The following is a 12,373-nucleotide window of genomic DNA, read 5'->3' on the forward strand; positions in this document are numbered from 1 at the left end:
CCTACTCCAAACTCTCCTTATTATTGGATGAATAATTAACTGACCAATAAATGAGTTCCACGATAGCAACTTAAATTGACGAAAACTTTTACCTGTCAATTTATCCACATACATATATTCTATATACATTGTCAAGGGTTTCTTTTTTTAAAAATTCTTTTTGATTTAGTAAAATTTCATATTTTTATTGTTTCAGGGCGACGACCTCAACAACGACCTGTATCAGGCCGTCCAGAACGGTTCCAACTGGCCTCCAGCAACCAGAACTCTGAAACTGTGACACCAGACTATGTAGACTCTGAGGTGTACACCAGCACAAGTAACCAGGGCATTCTGGATCTTTATGAGTCCGTGTCCAAGGCTAATTCTGAGACTCTTGTCAACTTTGCTGTTACCAAACAAGATTTTGCTAATGATAATGTTAATCAGAATGCTAATGATCAAGCTGATCAAGGAATTCATAGTCCTCTATTGAAACAAAGACTTGAACAGCTGAGGAAACAGATGGAAGAAGAGAGTAGACAGAGAGCTGAACTTCTGGAAAGACAAAAGCAGCAGGAAAAGGAGAGAATGGAACAGGAATGGCTGCAGGAGTTAAAAAGGAAGAAAGAACAAGAAGAAAGAGAAGCAGAGGAGCGGAAACAACAGGAAGCTGCTAGACTGGAGGAATTAAGAAGAATTCAAGAAGAAAAACATTTGGAACAGATGAGAAAGCTAGAAGAAATGAGGCAGAGAAGATTAGAGGAGGAAAGAAAGAGAGAAGAGGAGAGAGAAATGGAGAGGCAAAAGCTGGAGGAACTTGAAAAGTTAAGACAAGAAGAAATTAATGTTAAAAAGAAATTAGAGGAACTTAGAAAGCAAGAAGAATTTAGGGAAAAAATGAGGCAAAGAAAAGAGGAAGAAAGAAAGAAATTAAAACAGGTCGAAGAGGAACAAAATAAAGAGGAGCTTGAAAAACAAATGAAACTGGAAGCATTAAGAAGATTAGAAGAATTGAAAGCCATGGAGGAAGAAAGATTATTAAAGCTTAAAGCAGAAGAGGATAACAGGAGACTTAAAGAGCTGGAAGAAAAATTTAAACTTGATAGAATTAGAGATGAAGAAAATAGAAGACTAGCTGAGGAAGAAAGAAAAATGATGCTAGAAAAACTTAGAATAGAAGAGGAAAGACTGCAACAGGAGAAAAAATTTAAAGAACAGCGTTTACAACTTGAAGAAATGGAAAGGAAGAAAAGATTTGAAGAATTGCAAGCCCAGCTGATGAAACAACAGAAATCAGAAATGGAAAAAGCTGAAGAGGAGTTAAGAAAACAACAAGAGGAAAAGTTAAAGATATTTGATCTTGAAAAGCTATTTAATCTGAACCAAAGTGACGATAAAGAGATGGAAGTTTCCCCTTCACATTCCTCAGAGCACAAGATGCGACCTAATATACACCCTACCAGGAACAAGCCTATAGAGTCTGTTAAAGCAGATCCTAACACTGCATTTGCCAGCATCACTATTGAGGACGTGGGTGCTAGTGATAATGATTATGAACTAGGACCTGGGGGAATTGTCAAGCTTAAAAAATCTTCAGGACGTCCCAAGTTAAATTCCATCAACATAGAACCCCTAGAATCTCCTCCCCCACAGCTTGAGTACGAATATGAATACTATGAAATCGACCCTGACGAGCTCAGTTTCCCGCCACAAACAGCTGTTAACAATTTCCCGCGCAATACCAATAATTTCCCGCGCAAACTTGCTTTCGACCAAGAAATTAAGCCAAAGCAACAACAAGCTACCACAGAACTTGATAATCTAACCAACAAAGAATTATTACTAAAGCTTCTGAAAGAAAGTAATAATTTTGAAAATGAAGAATACCTGACTAAGCTAAAGTCAATCATTCTACATAAAGATAATTTGGATGTTACTGATAGTGAAAAGTTTACCATTGATGACAAGATATCTGGGCAGGGCAGTGTTTCTCTGGTGGATAGCAACAGCCTAAATTTACCATCCAATAATCTACCAATTAATACCATAAATACAGGTAAATATTTAATTTTATAGTATGGCTTAGAAACCGATTAATATCCGCTGGTTTAAAACCGGTTCTCAGCTATACTGAAACTCAGACATAGCATCGTATTCATAGAGAAAATAATAAAAGAGAGAAATCGAGGTATTTGAAGGACTAAAATAGGCAGTGGGCCTAGAGGCCTATATTGAGCAATTGCCGCGCTGAATTTTTAATGTTATTCCACCACTTTTCAAAATGGGAATATCTTAAAATTAAATATAATTTCAAGACAGTTATAGTTGCTGTTTGAAGCATAAATCTAATTTTTAAGGGATGATATAGAAATATTTTGAATTATCATCCATTCTGATGAAACCTAATGAAAGAGTATAAAATTATCATTATTAATTTTTCATGACTTTGCTACTGACTTTAATCATAACACTCATTATCAGCTTATAAGATTTATATTGCAGTCTATCTAACGTATATTTTTTAATAAATAAACGTTTTTACAAATTTAATATGAACATTTGATTGTAAATTATAATAATCAGTTTTTCAGTGCCATCTAGCTTTGGATATAGAACTAGAATATCAAAGCATTCATCAATTTTTATTTTGCCTGTATTTTTCTTGTTTTGGATTTTTGTCACTAAAGGGCCAAACCCTGAGGGGTAAATAACATCACTTGAAAATGTTAAAAATATTGTAAAAACGAGTATTGTCTGAGAAAGAACATAGATAGCATTACAGATTATTCACTTATTTAGAATATTCAGTTATGAAATTTTTATTTAATATTTAGCCTTAGTTTTAATGTATGTCTTTGAAGTAGACAACTAGCGAACCTGGTGGCTGAGAGCTAAACTATTAATTTTTTATTAGTAAACATTTTAAAGTTTTATCATGTTAATTAGATTTAAATATTACATTTAAGCTATTTTGAAAAAAAATAAATTTTTGATCATAAAAGGTGAACCCTCCTATTTTTAAACTAGGCGAAACATACTGTGGTATCCGCCTAGGGTAAATGGCAGACACCAGAGTTCGAATAAAGACTACGGCAGTGTGAACAGACGTGGACACCTTACTATAGAGAAGCTACGCTTCTCTAGCATTCACTAGACAATAATCAACATCTATTTCAGTTGTCACTTTATTGAAGGTTAAAGGATACTAAAGCTATATACAACAAACAATAACTACATGGATAGGAATAAATAAGCATAACATAAAAGCATTATAATACATATACAATAGTCAGTTTGGGCAATCATGATCCCCCATCCCTGGAAAGGGTGGGGGGGATTAAGAATACAGTTAACCATAATATAAATACATATGGATTAGGAATAAAGATAGTTAAAGATAAATCATACAGTAAAACATAGATAATTGCAATGGTTAGGTAGATGGCTATCCCTGTCTGGGGCAGGCAGGATAGCCCATGGAGCAGCACAATAGGTAGATAAGCATAGAGGGGTTGAGTGGTAGGTCTGGGTACTAAAGATGGAAGGTTTGATGATTACTTGTGACAACAACAGTCTGTGTGGGGGTGATTCTATCAGGTGAGGGCAGGTTTAGATCCTTTATCCTCAGGGTTGAGGTGGTGCTGATAACTTGGTGGTTGAAGGGGAAGGTTCCGGTGCTTAAGATGGGAGAGGGAGGGGTAACACCCCTCCCTCCATTTGCAGGACAACTGAGAGATGAAATCAGTACCGTTATCTGACATATTTCCAGGTGGCTTTACAATTGTAGAATAACAGGATTTAGCTAGGTGCGTAGCATCACTATAATGTCTTGGTTTCTGCATGGTCCAGAGCTGCCGCATACCACAACTCTCCCCTCGGAAGGCTGGAGGGGTTGTCTGCACCGCCAGACTTCCGACAGTGGTTGCGGCCTTCAGTTTGTTGTCCTTGTGGAATGGGTCCGCCAGGATACCAGCTGCTGACTGGTGGTGGACTCCAGCCCTCCCCAGGTCGAACGGAATCTACTATATCTGCTGGAGTAGCTGGTCCTGTTGGATGTTCTGGCCGTTGGATGTGTACCTCTGAGGCCACCCTGGCAACCTCCAGGGGTGGCGCAGCACATGAGGGGGCTTGGACCAACAGCCGCCTGGTATACACCTCTTCAGGTTTCTCCACTGGGCTGGTGGTCTCCATCGTGTTGGTCACCTTGCTGCTGGCAGGCTGGCTACTGGATGCAGGCGCAGTTTCTTCGCCCTCGGGGCTGGTCAGGTTCATTCGGCTTCCAGGGTCTCTGTCAACACGGGCAGGTGGTGGTTGCCATACTGTAGGAGCGTTGCCTTCCTAAGGCTCATCCTGGACATTGGCAAGGGGGTGCATGGCAGTCAGACCTGCGGGGTAGGGGAAGGTAACAGTCCATCCCTTATGCCGAAGGCTGTTTTGGATCTGCAAGGGTGGCTCCGCTCTAGTTGGCTGGGAGACAGGCCCATCCACGGCCACTGCTGCTGGTGGACTGGAGGCACAAGGCTCCGGATTTCCTCCCCTAGCCTGAAGGGGTCCAGGCACATCGTCTCCATCTTGGGTAGACATAATTGTTGGGGATACTCTACTTCTATGGTTAGGCTCGGCACTGGGCGCATCTGGTTGAGTTACTCCCCAGGCGGCGGTCAAAGCTTCTTCAGTTTGGCTGGTAATGGCTGATATCCTGGTTCCTGGGGCAGATGCAGGGGGCGCAGGCAAGTTTGGCCCAGCCCAAACTTCCTGATACACCAGTGCAATACAATTACCCTGGCTTGGTTGAGGGAGGTAGACAGCTGGATGCAGTTGAGGGTGAGGGACAGCTGGACCCTCCCTGCTGGCTGAGGGCTCTGGCTGGCCGGGGGTGACGGGTGTCACCCCTTCCTCTGGGGCTGCGGGCTCATTCTGGGGTCCAGGTATCTCGGTGGCGGCGACGGTTGTCGCCCCAGGCACCAGCGTGGGGGCGCTGGATAGCACCCCCCAGTCTTCACAGGGGTCCAGGTCTCTCGGTGGCAGCGACGGTTGTCGCCCCAGGCACCAGCGTGGGGCGCTGGATAGCACCCCCCAGTCTTCACAGGTGGCGGCGACGGTTGTCGCCCCAGACATCAGCTTGGTGGTGCAGGGGAGCACCTCTCGTTCCTTCCAGGTGGCGACGCCGGTTGGCGTCCCATACATCGACTCAGACTCGCTGGCTAGCGCCTCTTGCCTCTCCCACTCGGCGGCCGCCAGGGCCTCCCCGTACACCGTCCCGGTGGCGCTGGGTAGCGCCCCTCGGCTCTTGCTGGGGGTGACAGGGGTTACGGACACCAGTCCCCTGTGGTTGAGGCTGAGGTCCAGTCCCACTCTGAGACACAGACTCCTGGGTAGCCGCGGCCCCAGCGGCGGCAGCTGGTTGGGGTGACGGCTGGGCACCTCCCTCCAGGTGGACCTGGGTGTCAGACTGGTTGCATGCAGGTTGTTGGGCGGCCTGGTGTTTCTTCTTTGCCTGGTCCCAACCGGTTCTACACTTGGCGGCTGTGTGGCCGTTGAAGCGGCAGCGCCCCTTCGTCCAGCTGGGTCCCATCAGGCCGGCTTCCCCAGGGTGTATCAACCTGCCAGGTCTCTCCTCCTCCAGTTGGGGCACCAGCTGACAAACAGGGTCTCCCCTACTAGGGGTCAGGCGGTGCTGGGCTGCTTGTGGTGGCTCCTTGGTTACATTCAGCCTCCTCCCCATACACACAGGTCCCTTCCATCCAACAGCGGCTCTCCTCTCCTGGGTGGCGAGGCCAGCCTCGGCCTTAGCTTCTGCAGGTGCTTCTCCACATGAGAGATCCTGCCTCTGGGTACGCCAGGTAGTTGGTAGCAAAGGCCGTTGATGGTGCCAGTCGGAAAGGGGGCTATGATCTCTGGGGGGTACCTGTGGCCAGTGTGTGGACAGGTACCCACAGTTGAACCAGCAAGGCCCAGAAGATGCCATCCGGATGGTAGCCTGAACTGTATTCTGGACTGCCAGCAGGCTGTCGGTAGCCACCTGAGTTGGGCCAGAGTTGCCAGCTGGTATTGCGTCCCTGCCAGGCTCCGTCAGCTGCTGGTGGGGAACCCCTGCGGTGGTTCTGGTTTTGGCAGGGGGTGGCCTTCTTGTTGACTTCCCTAGTTGGAGCTCTGCATCCTGGTGGGCCTCCATCTTCAGCAGCATGGGGGAACTTGGCTGGGACATGTGCAGTGGTTCAACAGAGTAGAGGCATCTGGTCTTGGAGTGTGGGGGAACAGCCTCACTGCTGCTGGTCAACCCTGCTCCCTCCGTGCTGGGTAAAGCCTTCCACTGCAGCAGGTCGCCAGTTCCCATCCTTAGGCCGGTCCCCAGTCGTTCCATGCCTGGGGGCTCCCAAGGAGGCTTGGGTGGCGGCTCCCCCACCCCCAGGTACGCGTCGGGCATCTGGGTGAAGAGCCTATTCCCCTGGGACAGCTCCCCATCCTCCAGCTTGGTGAGGCCAGCGCCAGGGAGGACCTTTCCACCCCAGGAACAGGTGGTACTGGCCCTAGGGCTGGGCCCCTTTGGAGTCTCAGTTCTGGTGGTAGTGTCCATCTTGGGGCTGGCCACTAAGTCTCTGAAGCTTGTCACCTTCTCATCAGGCTCAGTTGCATCGTTCAACACCCCCAGGAGGACACCTACAGGTTCAGCAATCCCCAGTCCAGTATTGCTATTTCTCGTGCGTTGAGCGCCAACTGAACAGGAGCTGTGCAGCGGACATTCAGTCACCCTTCCAGACAAGGGCATCTCAGGGACCAGGGGTCTGTGACCTGGCATGTGTTTGATGTTCACTGTACTCAACACAGTAGGCCAAAGTAATAACAGAAGCAGTATCTTGTATGAAGAAGCAGAGAGTGGTGGGGTACAGATGTTGGGGGTTCTGGTCCAAATGAAGACTTCTGTCCACCACAGTGCCAGCAACAGGCCTAGGCACACAGTTAATGCCCAATCAGGAATGTCTTCGATTGCCGCACGTCGGGCTAGGGGCTGACAAGTTCTTATCTTGTAGATATAGGAGCAGAGTAGAGTAGCCGCGCCGCAAGGAGGTTCGAGCCGGCTCACCCCTAGTATAAATACTATAGCTGTGTAATTAGGGTGGTAGTCCACGTAGCCGTAGGCTCGGTCCTCCTGGCTCAAGAGTTTCTGTGGCTGGCGCGCCCCCATGATAAGTAGCAGGGGGTTGGTCTGTTGGTGCCAGCGCCTTGTTTAACTGTTGAGCCTGAGTTGTTCTCCTTTCCAGTATAGCTCTTGATTTCTGTGGTAACCAGCGGATCTTAGCTTAAAGGTAACAGGGAATATGTTAGGTATCCACAGATGTCTCTAGGAGCGTATCCGCTAGTAGATATATGGATAGGTAGGCTATCTATATATATATATGGCTACACGCCCATATATATATATACGTGTATAGGAATTTCCCCAGAGCTAGCTAGCTTTTCCTCCTTGCTCCAAAAAAAAATCACGCTTCCTCTGTATATAGTTCACAACTATGAGGGTCGATGGTCCAGGTACACACCACCACTGCCCAGTGTGGGGCAGCAAGTCAGGCTATGTCCACAGGGTGGGCGTACTTTCGTTCAGTTACCATATCAGTTTCCAGTGTTGTTTGGTGAGGTTAGTATTCACTTACTTGTACCCATGATACAAAAAAAAACAACATTATTTATCACTTGGGTATTTACATATACATATATTTGTTTCACTAACCACTCAGCTTTGAAGTAGGGTTGGCAGGGCTAGGAGATGTTGAGGGTCTGAGCGGGTTTAAGGAACTGGTTTAGTTTTCCTTATCACACTGTAGACAGGGAGGGAGGAGCTTGCAAGTTTTTCTCCTAAAAAAATATCTCTGTTGTATGCTATAGAGTGGCCCCTCTCCTGTGTGTGGGTGTGTGTGTGTGTGTGTGCGTGAAATCTCCTTTCCGTGCAACGCGCGTACGCACCGTCAAATCCGCGCACACGGGGAAAACGCGCACTTACCCTCAACTCGCTCTCTCATTGGTCCGCTTTGTCCGTTGAATTTATGATATTGTCCGCACTCTGTTGCGCTACCCGTGAATGGCGCTCTGTGTTCCCGGTCGCTAGCCCCACACTACAGACGGACTTAGTCTAGTGTGGGTAGGAAGGGGGAAGCGCGTGAGGGGACGGGGGTAACTCCGTCCGTTCCCCCTGTGAGGGAGGGGGGTAACTGTGTGCTGGTGTAATAGTGCCTTTTTCTTCTTAATCCTAGGCTTATCTATTATATCACCCTGATTGTATTTGCCTTCAATGGAGAGGGGCTCCTCCCTTTCCCTTGGAATAAGGGGTGTATTGTTGTTGTGCTATAGGCTTGAGGTGATTTGATTGTATATCAGGGTCTTTATTATATTACATCTAGCTTCTATTTTTTTGTCCTTATCACAATTGCATAACAGATTTGTTTACTAACCCTGTTCTATTTTTAGCTGTTATCACAATACACAATAAATCCAAGCCTGTTCTATTTTTAGGTTTATCACAACACAACAATTTGTTTGCCAAGCTTTGCTCATAAATCTATTGTTTAGCCATCACACCAGGGTGGTAATCCCTGCAATGTGACATAATATCTGTTTTTCTAGATGGGTGGCTGCGTTGTAGCCTCTCAGGATACTTGGAGTTGACGTAGTTTTTCTCTGTTCTGGTGCACTACACTCGTATGTTGGCTCGCAGCTTGCAGCTATGTGGCGTGTTTCAGCCTATCGGCGGCAGGGAATGTCCCGTCCTGCTAGCGCCGCTTATCCAAATCCAGCTGATGGCGGCAGGGAATGTCCCGTCCTGCTAGCGCCACTGGTTCGGATCCTGCTATCTCTTGCAGTAAAATTGGCCTATTTTCAGCCGTTTACACTTATTTGGCTTGTTTCAGCCGGTCCGCAGGCCTGTTTCAGCCTTTTGAGCGCTCAATTCTCCGTTAGATGTCGGCGCTTCTCGCGGTTCTTCGTCAAGTTTCACTTCCACAACTGCCGGATGCAGAGTTAGACTTGCTGTCCAGGGTGGGTAATTCAGGTTGCTTGTGTCAGTTTTGCCAGTTTCACTGCTGGGAGTACCTTAGCCTCAGCTGCGCGTCTGCTCTACACTTGTGGTTCGCCGTAATCTCACACAGCTGTCACCAAAAGTTGTGGTATCCGCCTAGGGTAAATGGCAGACACCAGAGTTCGAATAAAGACTACGGCAGTGTGAACAGACGTGGACACCTTACTATAGAGAAGCTACGCTTCTCTAGCATTCACTAGACAATAATCAACATCTGTTTCAGTTGTCACTTTATTGAAGGTTTAAAGGATACTAAAGCTATATACAACAAACAATAACTACATGGATAGGAATAAATAAGCATAACATAAAAGCATTATAATACATATACAATAGTCAGTTTGGGCAATCATGATCCCCCATCCCTGGAAAGGGTGGGGGGGATTAAGAATACAGTTAACCATAATATAAATACATATGGATTAGGAATAAAGATAGTTAAAGATAAATCATACAGTAAAACATAGATAATTGCAATGGTTAGGTAGATGGCTATCCCTGTCTGGGGCAGGCAGGATAGCCCATGGAGCAGCACAATAGGTAGATAAGCATAGAGGGGTTGAGTGGTAGGTCTGGGTACTAAAGAGGGAAGGTTTGATGATTACTTGTGACAACAACAGTCTGTGTGGGGGTGATTCTATCAGGTGAGGGCAGGTTTAGATCCTTTATCCTCAGGGTTGAGGTGGTGCTGATAACTTGGTGGTTGAAGGGGAAGGTTCCGGTGCTTAAGATGGGAGAGGGAGGGGTAACACCCCTCCCTCCATTTGCAGGACAACTGAGAGATGAAATCAGTACCGTTATCTGACATATTTCCAGGTGGCTTTACAATTGTAGAATAACAGGATTTAGCTAGGTGCGTAGCATCACTATAATGTCTTGGTTTCTGCATGGTCCAGAGCTGCCGCATACCACAATACTTTTCTGCTGCACTAAGACCGTCCGCGGCTGTTTGTTTTTTAAGATTCTAAATCAAATTGTATTTTAAATATTTTCTTTAATTTTTTTTAAAACATAATAAATTACAGAAAAATAATAATAATGAATAAGATAATTTTTTTTTTATTTTTTTTTACATATATAGAATAGGTTATGATTAAGATGCAAAAAGCCGCGGACGGTTTAGATAAATAGCAGACAAATTATTTTAGTAGGGGGGAAGTAATATTTTACAATGAAATTGGGGTGAGTATTCATCCTCTTATCCTTTTTCCTTATGATCGTATTACAGATAATTTTCCACAAAATTTGAAATAAGTATTATTACATTAATACCAGTTTTGTAAGCCTTGGCCTTTTATACTATACTTTTTAATTTTAATATCCGCGGAACGCTGTCTACAATACAATGGGAAATAAATCTATTATGAAAAGTAAAGCTAAAGTTACTTGTGATTGTGGGTATAACTTTTATACTTTCAAAGGCTACTTTTAAAAATAATGTTGTTTGTTATTGCTGAAAAATTGGGAAAAGACAAAAATCCACAAAAATATGTATTTTAGTAAAAGAAACTAACTTAGTTTTTTTGCTCGTAATACATAGTTTATTGAATAGATTTTTTTCATCTTTTATGAATTTTCCTGTAGATCAATTCTGCTGAACTTAGATTAAACTTTTATCATACCACACATAATAAATTTTTCATTAGATTTCTGGTCTCCAAGTCTACCCTCCTCCTCCTCGCACCTGTCCCAAGGTTCCTGGCCTCCAGATAATGTCCAGACAGCGCTGAAAGAGACCCAGGTTCCATCATTTGGACTGAACAATTTTCAGGGTAGCAACCAGGTTAGTTTTTATTGTTGTACATAAATGGATTTTCACCCCCTTTACCCTACCCCCTTTCCTTCTACTGGATGAACGAACTGACCAATAAATGATAGAGAAAATAGCAACCTAAATTGATGACAATTTATCCCCTGTTATAATATCCACGTATATTCTACATCCATTTGTACATATATTGGTATTTTTGTAGCGCAGCTACTCTATAACTTTGGTATTTCTTTCATTTTAGCAAGTGTCGCAAGGCTTTGGGATTTCAAACAAATGCACCCTTTGCGGTATTTTAAGTTTCTCTAAAATAATATTAGGTTGGATTGTGTTAATTATTTTTTAATTTCTTTTAAAAAGCAGTAATTTTTCTACATATGTTAAATAAAGCAATTTGATCAAAATAAAATAAAATATTTTGGTTTAACCAAAGAATATGAGTTATAGAACAGATGATCAGTTATTATAACAAAGAAAAGAAAGAGACAGAATATGCAAAAAAAATGTTCACTGAAAATCCTCATCAATGAAAATCACACTTCCCTCATAGCGTTAACGACTGACGGACAGACACATAAAGTGAATTTTAGACTAGATTCGCTACTAAACATTTTCCTATGATTCTTGAAATTTTGAATATTGAAATTATTCTTTTCAAATTTCAAGTAAAGATTCTCTTTTAGGTAAGATTTCCATCATCCCGTCGTGTCGATAACGGCGATAGCGGTGGAGGCGGGGTTGGTGAGGTCATGCTGTTGACTGGTGACGAGCGAAAACGGGCGACATCCATCAGCGGCGGCTTTAACCCCAGCCCAATTATTTCTACCGGTACTGATACAGACGTAGCTGACTCAATCCGCAGTGAGTATGGCGTCAATGCCTACTCAAAATATGATGATTATGGTAAACAATCTGTAACGCCGGTATCATCGCCGTATGATTCATACAGTAGCGGCGGTGGTTCTGGGTACGGTACTGTCTATTCTGTTGGCGGTACTGGTGGCATTCTGACTGGTAACAATAACGGCGGGGCTTTGTTTACCGGGCCAAGTGGAGCCAGTGAATTTGCCTCTAAGGAAAGAATGTCTATTGGTTAAAAAAAATCAATGTGTAGAAGTCTTATTATATTTTGAATTCATATGCTATAATCACTTCTTCTAGTATGGCTTCGAAACCGATTAATATTCACTGTATTAGAACTGTTTATCAGCCATACTAAAAAGTCATGTATAGCATCAAAATAAAGATAATTTTTCATAAAATATATCTGTGGAAAGCTGTCTATACTACTAAGCGATAAATAACTAATACAAAATTATTACCCCTAGCAAGAAGTTATACCCCTGCCAGGCTTTGAAAATTTACTTGACCTAACATATTCTTAATGAATTATTCATATTATAATATAATAATATAATATAATAATTATATTTATATATTATAATTATTTATACAACAAAACAGGGTAGAATTACATAAATTGGTCCAATTCGAATAAATTTTTAACAATAATTGTTAACTTTGTAGATTATCATCCTTGTTTAATAAGCTAA

General features: G+C 43.7%; 1 protein-coding gene across 1 annotated transcript in view; it reads left to right on the forward strand.

The window, feature by feature from the left end:
• The window catches only part of LOC145312627 (uncharacterized), a 37,200-nt gene extending 26,341 nt beyond the window's left edge, over positions 1–10,859 (forward strand). The window contains exons 9-10 of the mRNA XM_080151888.1: positions 197–2,038; positions 10,699–10,859. Coding sequence (XP_080008014.1) covers positions 197–2,038; positions 10,699–10,859 — 2,003 coding nt within the window. The remainder of the gene's footprint in view (positions 1–196; positions 2,039–10,698) is intronic.
• The last annotated feature ends 1,514 nt before the right edge of the window (positions 10,860–12,373 follow it).

This window comes from Acartia tonsa, chromosome 2 (assembly GCF_053477335.1).
Source record: "Acartia tonsa isolate MP-2025a chromosome 2, ASM5347733v1, whole genome shotgun sequence".
In the NCBI taxonomy this organism is placed as follows: Eukaryota; Metazoa; Arthropoda; class Copepoda; order Calanoida; family Acartiidae; genus Acartia; species Acartia tonsa.